General features: G+C 46.3%; 1 protein-coding gene across 2 annotated transcripts in view; it reads left to right on the top strand.

Moving 5' to 3' along the window:
• SUPT6H (SPT6 homolog, histone chaperone and transcription elongation factor) overlaps positions 1–14,118 on the top strand; it is a 30,893-nt gene that overhangs the window by 4,887 nt on the left and 11,888 nt on the right. Inside the window, exons 2-24 of one of the 2 annotated variants that reach the window (XM_045836255.1) lie at positions 139–214; positions 3,955–4,096; positions 4,854–5,006; positions 5,107–5,183; positions 5,543–5,735; positions 5,966–6,050; positions 6,662–6,935; positions 7,318–7,419; positions 7,664–7,780; positions 8,127–8,216; positions 8,411–8,553; positions 9,076–9,224; positions 9,375–9,473; positions 9,952–10,081; positions 10,165–10,315; positions 10,476–10,630; positions 10,825–11,020; positions 11,398–11,537; positions 11,655–11,772; positions 12,766–12,842; positions 13,076–13,211; positions 13,507–13,644; positions 13,723–13,890. In XM_045836255.1, the coding sequence (XP_045692211.1) occupies positions 3,988–4,096; positions 4,854–5,006; positions 5,107–5,183; positions 5,543–5,735; positions 5,966–6,050; positions 6,662–6,935; positions 7,318–7,419; positions 7,664–7,780; positions 8,127–8,216; positions 8,411–8,553; positions 9,076–9,224; positions 9,375–9,473; positions 9,952–10,081; positions 10,165–10,315; positions 10,476–10,630; positions 10,825–11,020; positions 11,398–11,537; positions 11,655–11,772; positions 12,766–12,842; positions 13,076–13,211; positions 13,507–13,644; positions 13,723–13,890 (3,000 nt within the window). In that variant the 5' untranslated portion in view covers positions 139–214; positions 3,955–3,987. The remainder of the gene's footprint in view (positions 1–138; positions 215–3,954; positions 4,097–4,853; positions 5,007–5,106; positions 5,184–5,542; positions 5,736–5,965; positions 6,051–6,661; positions 6,936–7,317; positions 7,420–7,663; positions 7,781–8,126; positions 8,217–8,410; positions 8,554–9,075; positions 9,225–9,374; positions 9,474–9,951; positions 10,082–10,164; positions 10,316–10,475; positions 10,631–10,824; positions 11,021–11,397; positions 11,538–11,654; positions 11,773–12,765; positions 12,843–13,075; positions 13,212–13,506; positions 13,645–13,722; positions 13,891–14,118) is intronic. The other variant, XM_045836254.1, reaches the window with a different exon arrangement.

The raw sequence follows: 14,118 nt of genomic DNA, 5'->3' as shown, positions 1-14,118 counted from the left end.
CTGCACATCTAGCTCCCACAAGTTGCAGCAAGTCAGGATTGTGTCTGGCACAGCTCTTTTAACTGGAAGTCTTGGCAACGAGCTAGTTTGGAGGCATTCCCCAGCTACAGCACAGCATGTACTTTATTGCTAACCTAGGGAATGAGAGAAAAGCTGCGTGCCGCACAGAGTACCAGCCACCCCTGGGATGGAAGAAAGCCGTTGTTTTCATCAGGTAGGCTATCTGTTTCTCTCTGTTGAGTAGGCTATAGGGCTTCTGGTCCGTAGGAGGTAGCTTGCATTTAATGTGAAGGTGTTGAGGCTTTACAAGATTGAATTCGTGGGTTTGATAGCTTAATTAGAACAAACTTGTGTAGGGACTGCAGTACCCAAATCTATTTTTAATGGCTCAGTTCAGGGCTGAGGAGAAGCGGTGTCAAAATTAAAATTAGAACACCAGATTAATTGGCAGAAATTTTAAATAATTTTTTGGCACCAGTCAAGGTGTATGGCCTTAAGGGTACAGATCTTAGAGGGGGAAAGGGCATCGATCTAACCCCAAGATTTCCCATATCACCACGTTGCAGGGCCTGTACCATGGTCCAGTGCAGTGGCTCTCAAAGTTTTTGATCTCGGGACCCCTTTATACTCTTAAAAGTAATTTAAGATTCCAAAGACATTTTGTTTATGTGAGTTATAGCTATTGATATTTATGAGATTTATGTATATTGATGTATACTGGATTAGACATGAAAATGAAAAATACACATTTTGAATTATAAAGCCACTACAAAAAAGTAATCATTTTGCAAAATACAGGTACATCAAATCAACACTTATACACCTTAAACTTATATAATGTCATGTGTCAATTATATCTCATTAAAGAAAATAATAAGCCTACTACATTTAAACATAAATAGTACTTTTAATGAAAAACAAGTATAATCTTCAAAACAAAAAAATATAGTGAGAAGAGTGGCATTGTTTTACTTTCTGTTTGCTTGTTTGTTTTTCATCTTTTTGACGTCTGCTTTAATAGAATACAGCTGAATTTTTCATGTCTGCTTCTGCGTTCAGTCTACTGTGGTACACGTCATCTAGCCTCTGGCAGACACCACTGCACACTCTCGGGAGGGAGGAGGGTGTGTTCCCGGACCACACTGAGAACTGCTGGTACAGCAGAAATAGCTGTGACTTTGGAGTCAGACAGATCTTGACTCAGATCTCAGCTCTTGCGGTTGTTATGTTTGTGTCGCTTGAACAACTGGCTTTATCTCTGCGTCTGTTTCCTCTGTCGGACAGAGAGAGAAGTGTGCTGTAACCCCTAGGTCAATGGAAGGGTTAATAGTTGTTTGTTAAGTGTCTGGAATTTGGTAGGTGTGTGATAAATATTATTCCTTGGGTACTTTTTTCTTTTTAATTGCTTAAAGCACCCTAGCCTTTCTAGGGTACTTTAGAAACCCAACCATATTAGTTTTGGTTGGGTTTTTGTATGAGTGTTTCCGACTTGTTTTCTGATTATCTTCCTGTGCCTGCTCTATACGAATGTAATAATATATACAATTATTTTAGGATCCTTATTTGTTTTCATGTCTTTCTCCTACTAGCAGTCAACTCCTTGAGAACCAACAATCCTATTTCTTTTCAGTTACCCAGCTCCTAGCAGACTATGTGTACGTGGTAGGCTTTTTATAACATTTGAAAAAAAAATGGCATCTGAAACCTCAGCCTAAAATTGAACACAAGACCGTATCATTGCCTCTCCTTTTTCCACCAGAACTCAGTACCTTTAGTTGTGTTCCCTTGAGCTTGGTTAATCGTAAGGTAATCGGTTACGGTATTAGTTGATATCAGCACAGATAATTTTCTGGAGAATTAGAGCCACAGAACTTAAAAAAGCTCATGCTAGGCTTAGATCACTTCAGGTAGCCTTTAGCCACACCCTCCTGTTCTCTTCCCTTCCCACTGCTGGCTTTCACTGGAATGATGGCAACAATATGAAAAAGTAAGTAGTATTTAACAGATACTTAGCATTTGTATTTTGTGAAGAACACAAAGAAGGATATGGCTTATCTGGTACAGAATCACAAAGTATCTTATGATGCCTCTCAGAGTGCCATTTATGTTTTCATACTTTGTTTTTTATTTTTTATTTTATTTGTTTAAGGGAGGGAGAAAGGGAGAGAAACATCAATGTGTGATTTGCCTCTGGTGCGTCCCCAACTGGGGACCTGGCCTGCAACCCAGGCATGTGCCCTGACTGGGAATTGAACCAGTGACCCTTTGGTTCACAGGCCCAAGCTCAATCCACTGAGCCACACCAGCCAGCACTATTTTTATTTTTAGAGAGAAGGGGAAAGAGAGAGAGAGAGAGAAACGCTGATATGCAAGAGAAACATGATTGGTTGTCTCCCACACAGCCCCTAACCAGGGACCTGGCCCACAACCCACGCATGTACTCTGACAGGGAATCGAACCCTTGCCCTCTCTGTTCACATGTGGACGCTCAATCCACTGAGCCACACCAGCCAGGGCTATTTGCATAGTTTTTATTACCCCTTCAATTGGAGAAGGTCTCCAACTTCCATAAGCTTATAGTCTGAGTGGAGAAAATAGACATGTACACAATGACCATAATTCAGAACAAGGTGAGGAGTGATGTTGAGTTTATCAGCAACCAGCTTCAGGATTCCAGAATGGAATCTTGATGGTACAATTTGTATGATATGTGCTGTTTTTTAAAGTTCTCAAGTCCCAGGAAGCTCCATGTTCTGGTTTTGGCATTCTCCACTGCAACTTCCAGGCTTTGGATGAGTCTGAAATCAGGGGAGTAGAAGACAAAGTTTGGATTGATGGATACAAAATTACAGAATGCTAAGGAAAATTAGACCTGGAATTCAAACTTAGTTAACATTTATTGAAACAGTGTATGCTAAGTTCTTTCCCCTATGTCATGTAATATCCTCAGCTACCTTGTAGGTAGGTATACTGTTGCCATTTTCCAGATGGAGAAATTGATACTCACACACATTCAGTCATTTGCTCAGGTTTATATACCTGATACATGATGGGACCAGGATTGATCTCTACCCTTAAGCTTAACAATCTTTGCATTTAACTATGTTGCTTTTATTTAGTAGGCCCTGTAAATCTCTTTCAAAGTGTTGTGGTTTCTCTTGTTGTTTTGCTAGGTTGGGGGAGAGGGAATAATGGTAAAAATAGAGTTACAATTCTAACGTTTCTAAAAAGGTGGACTCAAGCTAATGAAATGTTTAATTTATTGAAAAGTTCTTTTGTCTCTGCCAATAGACAGGTATAATATATATGAAAATGCCTGTCATTAATTGGGTGCTTGTTTTCAAACTTCTTTTTTTTTTAATATTTTATTTATTTTTAGAGAAAGGAGAAGGGAGTGAGAGAGGGAGAGAAACACACATATGTGAGAGATACATCGATTGGTTGCCTCACACACACTCCCAACTGAGGACCCAGCCCCACAGCCTAGGCACATGCCCTGACTAGGAATCGAAGTAGCAACCTTTTGGTTCACAGGCCAGTGCTCAGTCCACTGAGCCATACCAGCCAGGGCTTTCTTCAAACTTCTTGATGAGCGAATCACATAATCTCAATACTACCATCCTATATAATTATTTCTACACTATTTCCTTCCTTATCTGACCATTCCTGCCCCCAAATGGTAAAGTGAGTAAAATTCTTTGGGGAAGTAAGATGGAATGTATAGCGAGAAGTCCAGTATAATCACCTTTTTAAAGGTACAAATGAGAGGAGCATCCGTGGGGGAATGGAAAGTAGAAGAGATGGAGCCATCCGATCCTTATGCTCTCCTCCCCAGGTGGAGTTGACTGGGCAGAGCGGTGGCATGTGGCTAAAAGTCTGTCTGTGAAAAGGTGTGGGGCCCTCTGTAAAGTCTCGTGTCTCATTCTTTTATCACCATCTCTCTTCCTTCTCTAGTCTTTTTCAGGCAGGCCGTGAAAAGCTGCAGCGATGTCTGATTTTGTAGAAAGTGAAGCCGAGGAGTCAGAGGAAGAGTACAACGATGAAGGCGAGGTGGTGCCCCGAGTCACCAAGAAATTTGTGGAAGAGGAGGATGATGGTGAGGAGTCCCCAGCCTCAAGCTTCTCACTATTGCTAAACTTTGGATAGTTGGATTCTTGCTGATGAGAGGCTCAGGCTAAGCACAGAAGTTATCACACATGAGGTGCCATCTTGAGAATTTTCAGTCATTTCATAGAGAATACTTCTTGTGTATCTATCTATCTGCTATATGCCAGGCACTGTGCCTAGAATGAACAATACAAAATTAAACCCAGCTATTGTAGAGTTTACATCAAGGGGAGAAGACAGATAGTAATAGATACGTATGTAATGTTTCCCTCTTAGAGACCTAGCAGTGTTGGTAGTTATGCACCCAGTTTTCTATTTCTTTGACCAAACCCAACCATTAAGGTCACCAGCAGAGAACCGTGAAATGTCTTTAAAGGCAGAAAGGAAAATGTAAGTTTCATCAAAAGAATTATGGTGAAAGAAGGAATATAATTGCTGAGTTTATAAACTGAGGGGAAAGCAAAGGTAATATTGGTGGCCATAAAGCCTCTATTAAAGAGCCAAAGTAATTAGGAAAATCATCTTACCTACAGACTGATGGTAAATACAGGAAAGAGATAGTCTCTTCCACGTGCTTGTGTTCTCAGTCAGTGGTCGTGTTTTACACGGTTGGATGAAGCAGAAGAGTTGGCATGGCACCCAGGCCATTAGGTTCAGAGCAGATGGAAAATCACAGTTAAGCAGGTGGCCCTGCCCACCCCAACATGTTTCCCAAACCTCATGTCTCAAACACGGGTGTTTTCTAGATGAGGAGGAGGAGGAGGAGAACCCTGATGATCAGGATGAGCAGGGCAACCTGAAAGGCTTTATCAATGACGATGAAGATGAAGGGGAGGAGGATGAGGGTAGCGACTCTGGTGATTCAGAAGATGATGTTGGTCACAAGAAGAGAAAACGCAGTGAGTAGTAGTCTCTCCTCAAGTGCAATGAGGCTGGGGTGGGAGTTGCCGTGGAAAGGGGGCCTGTCTGTCACCATGGGTAACACTTTGTTTTCTCCAGCATCTTTTGATGATCGCCTGGAGGATGATGATTTTGACCTCATTGAAGAGAATTTGGGTGTCAAAGTCAAAAGAGGAGTAAGTGCCATTCTTTGTCTCTGTCCCTGGGGGTAAAGGAGACAGCCCTTGAAATTCAGTTACTCCTGGGGAAGGAGGCACATCCAAAACAGTCTGGAGAACATCAGAGAAGAGAGAGTTGCTCAGTATCATTGTGCTGCGGAGTCTAGATTTATATCCGAGATCTGGGTGCCTGTCAGAGAAAGGCTTGTCAGCATTTCAAGGGTAGGCTTTGGGGCTGAAAGAGTACCACGTAATGTGGTTCTCTCCCATCTCCCTCGGTCAGCATAACCAGTGGGAAAACGTGAGTGAGACTGGAGAGCAGACCTCCTTATGCCAGTCCCCTCAGACCCTGATGAAGCAGGTTTTCCCACCCCTAGCAAAAATACCGACGTGTCAAAAAAATGTCAGATGACGAGGACGATGACGAGGAGGAGTATGGCAAGGAGGAACATGAGAAAGAGGCCATTGCAGAGGAAATCTTCCAGGATGGTGAAGGGGAAGAAGGGCAGGAGGCCATGGAGGCCCCCATGGCTCCTGCAGAGGAGGAGGAGGAAGATGATGAAGAGTCAGGTATGTGGCATCGGGCAGGGAAGCCAATGTTGGAGTAAGTGTTAGGGTTTCCTAGCCCCTAGGAACAGGATGGGGAACCATTCCTCAGCTCTAGGCCCCCAGGATTTGACACACCAAAAAGTTCATTTTTAGGAGATTCCCTACTCTTCTCCTCACTGGCCACTCGCATAATAGAAACTAAAGCCACCTAGTCCTGGCTCTGAGCACTAACCCCTCCCTTTCCTACCCAGACATTGATGACTTCATTGTGGATGATGATGGACAGCCTCTGAAAAAACCTAAGTGGCGGAAAAAGCTTCCTGGATACACAGATGCGTGAGTGGGGTCTGGTACAATGTAGTGATAATGGCATCTGAGTGAACCCAGTCAAGGAGGTTAGAGGCCTCTGCCAGAAATGGGACATTCGCAGCAGTTCTCAGCCATTTTGCTTTCCTGCTTCAGGTGCCCTTTGCTAGGCAGTGATGTCAGCCTGTTCCTAGAAGCTCCGAGAGTACCCTGTGCACTGTAGGATCACAGTGGGATTGGAGTGGGCGGGACTCCAGTCTCTCTCTTCAACCTGCAGCTCTGTGTCTATTCACTTATACATTAACCTTCTAAATAGAATTTTGTCAGAAGAAGGGTTTTGCCCTAAGGTACACAGTAATGTCTGAGCAGAAGACAGATCCACTGAGCTGGATCTGGACACATTTACCCTCTTGCTACTTAATCCCTGTCACTAGCGTGTGTCAAAGATGGGCTTTTTATCCTACGTAAATAACATTCCTCGAAACGTCCCCAGCTAAGCCTCTTCCATGGTGAAAATGTTGTTTGATTTGCCTTTTTCTTAACCTTCTTAGTTCCCTTGGGGCAAGTAAAGGGTCTGTGCGGGGGCTGCACGTCTCTCCACACCAGAACCTGGGCCCACTGCCCCTTGCTCTCCCCCACAGGGCCCTGCAGGAAGCCCAGGAGATTTTTGGTGTGGACTTTGACTATGATGAATTTGAGAAATACAACGAGTATGACGAAGAACTGGAGGAAGAGTATGAGTACGAGGATGATGAGGCTGAGGGTGAGATCCGAGTGCGCCCCAAGAAGACCACCAAGAAACGTGTGAGCCGCAGGAGCATCTTTGAGATGTACGAGCCCAGTGAGCTGGAAAGCAGTCACCTCACAGACCAGGACAATGAAATTCGAGCCACTGACCTGCCTGAGAGGTTCCAGGTGAGAAACTACCAGCCTCTGTCCTGCTGACGTGTCATCACCAGCTCTGAACCTCCTTGCTGTGAGGGTTGTAGCAGAGAAACCATCTTAGCGACAGTGTTAGCAAATGTGATCGAAGAAGGCAGCTGTGAGCGCCACCTGACTGGGCGGTACAGGGAGTCCAGCTCCCGAGGAGGGAAGATCAGCTCTTGTGCTGCTTCTGGTTCTTGAAATGGCACTCTTTCTTTAGCAAGATGTGAAGGGCCTACTTGCCAGGATGACACTCTTTTGGGTACTGGAATCGTGTGCTTCCGGAGCACACGTTTTTGTCCAGAATGGTGTGTTTCTCCTACGTGGGATGTGAGAGGAAGTCAGCCTCACTCAGTTGTCTTGTCCCATGCAGCTCCGCTCCATCCCAGTCAAAGGGGCTGAAGATGATGAACTAGAAGAAGAAGCTGACTGGATCTACAGGAACGCTTTTGCCACACCAACTATTTCTTTGCAGGTACCCCCCAAAAAGGTCCTTGTGTTTGCCATGAACCAGAAGTTGAGGAGCTGCTCCTCTACTGTCCCAAACATCTGCGTGCCTATTGTGGAACAGTGTCTGTGCGCACTTGTGTGCATGCAGATGAGAGGGATTTTTCTCGATTTCATCTGACGGGTCATCCTGTGACATGAAGCAGTTTCATGTGCAGTGAGACAAAGCAAGTGACAGTGTTGTTGCTGTTTCTTTTTTCTTCCTACTGTAGGAAAGCTGTGATTACCTGGACAGAGGGCAGCCAACCAGTAGCTTCAGTCGAAAAGGGCCCAGCACAATTCAGAAGATTAAAGAGGCCCTGGGCTTCATGCGAAATCAGCATTTTGAGGTAGCACCCAATCTCTAGTGGCCCATTTCCAGTTTTAGAAATTCAGCCAGGGGATGAGGGACAAGGTAAACTACCTTAGTCGGGTGGGGATTCCCCTTTTCCTGTCCTCAGCAGTGGCCCCTAGACTTAAGTGTGAAGACTACAGGAGACTGGTGATCAAGAGAACAGTGCTACCCTGTCTGCAGCATTTTCTTCCCCAGTGGTGGAGAGCATGCACCCTGGATGGGCCTGTGAGGGAGACCAGTCTTCCAAACTGAGGAGTTTTCTGGAGCTTTTTACCCCTTTGGTAAAGGCAATCCATACAGATCTTTCCCCCTGGTTGACTGTAGTCTCCTTGCCACCCCAGGTGCCTTTTATTGCCTTCTACCGGAAGGAGTATGTGGAACCTGAGTTGCACATCAATGACTTGTGGAGGGTGTGGCAGTGGGATGAAAAGGTAATGTTCCACGCTCCCCAAGGGGTTGAGGGCTGGATTGGACACCGCTATTATCAGGGCCCAAGCTCGCTCAGAGCCCCACCCCCACCCCGAGGCTTGTTAGGTTTCCCCAGAATCTCCTGGTAAGGAACAGAACAGCCTTGAGACTCCAAGGCTGAACACCAGCTGTTAACTGTTGCCCTGTCCTGTCCTAGTGGACCCAGCTAAGGATCCGCAAAGAGAACCTAACGCGGCTGTTTGAGAAGATGCAGGCTTATCAGTATGAGCAAATTTCTGCTGACCCTGACAAACCTCTTGCTGATGGCATCCGGGCTCTGGACACCACCGACATGGAAAGGTAGCATATGCAGGGTTTACTGCATGACACGGAGCCCTCAGATCAAAGGCAGCCCCACCACCAACCCCAGGAGAGCGTAACCTTGCAAAATTCTCAGCATATGTATATGAAGTTATGTAGGAAACCAAATTATCACCAGAAAGTAGCTTGGTGAGCCTGGAGTCAGAGGGATGTGAGATAGAAGCAAGTGATTCTAGTGGCCAGTGTCGTGAAACTGGGGAGGAGGGACAAGGACTGTCTCAAGGACTAAACTTCACTAGAGACTTGCTGCTTTGTCTTTCTCCTCCTTTTTGTTTTCACTTCTAACAACCAGCAACCATCATTTGTTTGGCATATTTGTCCTTTAAGATACCTTGGTTATAATGAAGTCATGGTCTGGGGCCGCTGGTGTCTATAATAATTAGGGAATCCAGGCCCCCATCCTGGTCGGGATCTTGCCTGGTGGGAATTGGATCTCTTGTAGCAGAACTGGGGTGTGCTCTTCCTTAGTGACAAGCGAGGTCTTACGTCCTTTCCCTTCAGGCTCAAGGATGTGCAGTCAATGGATGAGCTAAAAGATGTTTACAGCCATTTCCTGCTCTATTATGGTCGTGACATCCCCAAGATGCAGAATGCTGCCAAGGCCAACCGCAAGAAGATGAAGCGTGTAAGGGAAGAGGGAGATGAGGAAGGTGAGTGCTGGGAAAGAAGCCCCAGGAGGTTTGATGGCCACGGCATGTCCAAGGGTGCCCTTGGCTAAGTGCCCTTTGGGGCTTCTCTGTATGTGTCAGATCCTTGGGAGTGACTGGTAACTAGCGCACTAACTCCTTTTTCTCTTCCAGGTGAAGGTGAGGAGGCAGAAGATGAGGAGCAGAGGGGGCCAGAGCTCAAGCAGGCTTCCCGTCGAGACATGTACACCATCTGCCAGAGTGCTGGCTTAGGTAAAAGCTAGCTGTTATGACCAGGGCATTCTAGCCTCAAGCGAGGAAGGGGAGTCCCTGATTGTCGCTGGTGGGCGGGAAGAGCACTTAAGGAACATCGGAGTGGATGACCGATTCGGTTCTGAACACTTGCCTATGTCCCACACTCACCCCGCAGAAATGGTCCAGCCTCTCCCTAAATTCCTGAAGGAATGGAAACTCACACGTTCAGAGGGAGACAGCTCATCCTATCTTTGGGAAGTTCTTTTATTAAGCTGTATCTTCCACCTTAGTTCTGAGCCCAGGAGTCACATAGGAAATTTCTATTTCTTCTGCCTCATAACAACCTTTCAGATGTTTAAAGTCCGTTTTTTCATTGTTCTTTGTAAGACACCCTGGTCCTGTTCCTTCATGACCCCTTTAAAGTCTAGTGCTGAGATTGCTGCTCTGCATCCTTAAGAGTCTGTTGCCTTACCTTTCACTCTCCTGGTTACTTTAGATGGTCTGGCCAAAAAGTTTGGCCTTACTCCTGAACAGTTTGGGGAAAACCTCCGGGACAGCTACCAGCGGCACGAGACAGAACAGTTTCCTGCAGAGCCCTTGGAGCTGGCCAAGGATTATGTTTGCAGGTAGGCAAGCAACAGGTGGCCGACAGGAGAAGGGACCTGAAGCCAACACACCTGCATCCTTAGCTCCTCCATTTTCCCCACAGCCAGTTCCCTACGCCAGAAGCTGTGCTGGAAGGTGCCCGCTACATGGTAGCCCTGCAGATTGCTCGAGAGCCCCTGGTCCGGCAGGTGCTGAGGCAGACTTTTCAGGAGAGAGCCAAGCTAAATATAACCCCCACCAAGAAAGGTAGAAAGGTAAGCTCTGGGTAAAGGGCTTTAATCCAGCATGTGGCCCAGCTCGCTGGGTGAACTGAATTTCTTGTAGCTCAGCTCTCTGCCTGAGAGTAGAGAGTCTTTTCTCCCATCGCCACGCCAGCCTGTCTGTAGATTGACGATTCCCTCTTGATGTGTATAGGATGTGGATGAGGCTCACTACGCTTACTCCTTCAAGTACTTAAAGAACAAGCCTGTTAAGGAACTTAGAGATGACCAGTTCCTCAAGATGTGCCTGGCTGAAGAGGAAGGGCTGCTCACCATTGACATCAGTATAGATATGAAGGGGGTGGAAGGGTAAGCAAAGCTCTGGGGTGGGGACTCTTGGGGAGGGCTTCGGGAGGAATCTCTTAGAGGAAGGGGTCCCTCAGGAATGTGAACCACAGTTTCGGAATTGAGCAAACCATTGTAGTGGCTCACTTGGCACTATCTGTGGACATCTGGGCATTACCTTTTCTCATCCCTAACACCATGGTGTTGTCTTTTCTTAGCTATGGCAGTGACCAGACATATTTCGAAGAGATCAAACAGTTCTACTATCGAGATGAATTCAGCCATCAGGTGCAGGAGTGGAACCGGCAGCGTACCATGGCCATCGAACGAGCTCTGCAGCAGTTCCTCTATGTGCAGATGGCTAAAGAACTCAAGAACAAGCTGCTGGTTGAAGCCAAAGAATATGTCATAAAGGTGAGAACAGAAACTCATGGTTTCCCCAAACTAGAGCCGAGAGCGAAGGAACCCCTTAACAGCTGAAGGAGAAACACTGGGTGCAGGCAGAGCAGAATTTGAGCGAGAGTACAAGGCTTGTGTCATTGCAAGACCCCCCCTACTGGAAGAACCTCTTCCCCCACCCCACCCCTACCTGCCAATCCAAACATTTTTTATTTATGTTGCTTTCCTCTGTATGCTGTGCAGTTTCCAAAAGCAAGGTATGCCCTCCGGTTGTAAGCGTACCATGGCCATCGAACGTGTGCATATGAATATACATGTGTGCCTGCATCTGTTTCCTTAGCATGCTTGGTGAGCTGCTGATGGCTATGGTGTCTGGTGTGTCTCCTCCCCAGGCTTGTAGTCGAAAGCTCTACAACTGGTTAAAGGTGGCACCCTACCGGCCAGATCAACAGGTAGAGGAAGACGATGATTTTATGGATGAGAACCAAGGAAAAGGCATCCGAGTCCTAGGCATTGCTTTCTCCTCTGCCAGGTAACTCCCTATTTCTGCCTTCCTGCCATCACTCTTACCTGTGTTCTAATCTTAATCTCTTATTCATATCCTCACATTGCTGAGTATCACACTGTTCCTTTCTTGTTCGGCTGGCAGAGATCACCCTGTGTTCTGCGCCTTGGTCAACGGTGAAGGAGAAGTGACAGACTTTCTCCGGCTGCCCCATTTTACCAAACGGCGAACTGCTTGGAGAGAGGAAGAACGGGAGAAAAAGGCAGGTGGTTGGGGTGGGTCACCAAGTGTACATCTTGAGTATATCTTCTAACTTGAGATAAGTGCTCGTGGTCTAAGCAACATCCCACGCAAGACCCTGAATATCTTTGACCTGGTTGCTTACCCCTCGTGTCCTAGGCTAAGTCTCACTTCCCTAGGCACTAGATGGCACTCAAGTTCTGGTGCAGAATTTACTTCTGGCTTGAGGCCAGTTCCTCAGCCTTGTGTGCTTGGGAGCTGCCCTTGACTGCCTCTGTTCTCACAGCATCTGGGTCAGCCTGTTCCAGAAGCGGAAAGCCACTGAGGCGTTAAGCCAGCCTTTTCCGTGCTTTAGTCTTCCAGTGTCTGTTTTTCTAAGGGAAGGAATTTGAATTCATCTCATGCGTATGCTTCGGATTTTTTTACCTAATTCTATCTTTCAGTTTTGTTGAGAGTGCCCATTCTAAAAAGTAATTTTTAACAAACAACTAAAAAAAGGAAAATTCTTGAATTGGAAATCAGAATAGTCCTGGCTGCCAGGTGGTGGTTTATATTAAAACAAAGCCAAGTATTTTTATCTAATTCTTTTTTAAATTTATTGATTTGAGAGAGAGAAGAAGGGGGAGAGGGAGATGAGCCTGGTCCTTCTATTCAGTCTATTCATGCACCGACAGGTTGGTTTTTGCACGCATCCTGACAAGGGATCACACCCACAGCCCTGGTGTATGGGGATGACCCTCTAATCATTCAAACTGCCCCGCCAGGGCAAAGCCTAGTATTTTTAGTTAACCACAACCCAAGTGTAAGCCAGAGTATAATAACCTCAGAAAATATTAACAGGTGTGTAGTATTCCATCCAGAGAGCCTAGTCCTTCTACTTTGTGTTCCAGTTAGACAACAAGTGATACATTATTGTACTCTAGTTTTGCAAGGTCTTGAGCTACTTAGGGAGAGAGAACTTCTTGAAATCTCCCTATCTTCAGAGCCATTTAACTCCAACTTTCTTTCAATCCAGGCTCAAGATATTGAAACCCTGAAGAAATTTCTTCTGAACAAAAAGCCCCATGTGGTGACAGTTGCAGGAGAGAACAGGTAGGTGGGCACCAGGGGGTTGGGCCAGGCTTGGTTTAAAGTCACTCATCTTTTGTTGTTGAGTCTTGCATGTGCTTGTGTAGGTCCTTGGTAATATCCCCATCCCAAGGGGATACTCCTGGAAATATTGTACCATGTCTTCACAGCTCTCTCCTCCCCACAGCCCCACCTCTTATCCCTGCCCTGAGAAACTGTGCAGAAATAACCCTGATTAATACCCCTCATCTCTCCAGGGATGCCCAGATGTTGATTGAGGATGTGAAGCGCATTGTGCATGAGCTGGACCAAGGCCAACAGCTTTCCTCTATTGGGGTGGAGCTGGTTGACAATGAGTTGGCCATTCTCTATATGAACAGCAAAAAATCAGAGGTAATGCTGGACCCTTACTCTTCGACCTGCATAGTGTAGAGCTATCATTCCCAGGGAGACTTAGTAGGGAAACAGGTTTTGGGGGCATAGGACTACACCTGTTCATTTCTCCACGGAGAGGCTTTCCATTTTGTCAGTCATGGTTCAGCTGGAAAGCCCAGAGATTAAATTGGTCTGCAGAAAAATGGTTCCAGAGAAGGAGAGAAAGTGACTTAAAGCCAGAACAGTTTGAATTTTCTCTTACTATTGGAGCCGAGGGTACTTTATGACCCTGCTGACCCTCTTTTGATTCTAGGCAGAGTTCCGGGATTACCCGCCAGTGCTGAGACAAGCTGTCTCCCTGGCCCGGCGCATCCAGGACCCTCTGATCGAATTTGCCCAGGTGTGCAGCTCTGATGAAGACATCCTGTGTCTCAAGTTTCACCCTTTGCAGGTGAGTAGGATTTAACAGGCAGGTCTAGGTGGGCAGAAGAGCACAGTAACCTCATCCCTGCCTGCTGTGTGTCGACAGGAGCATGTGGTGAAAGAGGAGCTGCTCAACGCCTTGTACTGTGAATTTATCAACCGAGTCAATGAGGTTGGGGTCGATGTCAACCGTGCCATTGCCCACCCTTATAGTCAGGCCTTAATCCAGTATGTGTGTGGCCTGGGACCTCGAAAAGGGACCCATCTTCTGAAGGTAGGATTGGCCTGAATCAGGAAATAGGAAAAGTTCCCATTTCATTGAACCTTTATACTGTGCCAGTATGATTAGACAGGAAGACCAAACTCAGGAGTAAAGGGGCTTGTCCAGAGTCATCCAGCCAGTGAGAGCCAGAGTCAGACTTCAGACCAGGTAGCCACAGCTGTGCTCTTCACTGCTTTACGGTAGTGGCTTATGGAAGAGATAGCGGTAAGCCATGGTGGA

This window comes from Phyllostomus hastatus, unplaced genomic scaffold, assembly GCF_019186645.2.
Source record: "Phyllostomus hastatus isolate PE091 unplaced genomic scaffold, TTU_PhHast_1.1 phas_contig_210, whole genome shotgun sequence".
Classification (NCBI taxonomy): domain Eukaryota; kingdom Metazoa; phylum Chordata; class Mammalia; order Chiroptera; family Phyllostomidae; genus Phyllostomus; species Phyllostomus hastatus.
This window is presented reverse-complemented; position numbering and strand designations above follow the sequence as displayed.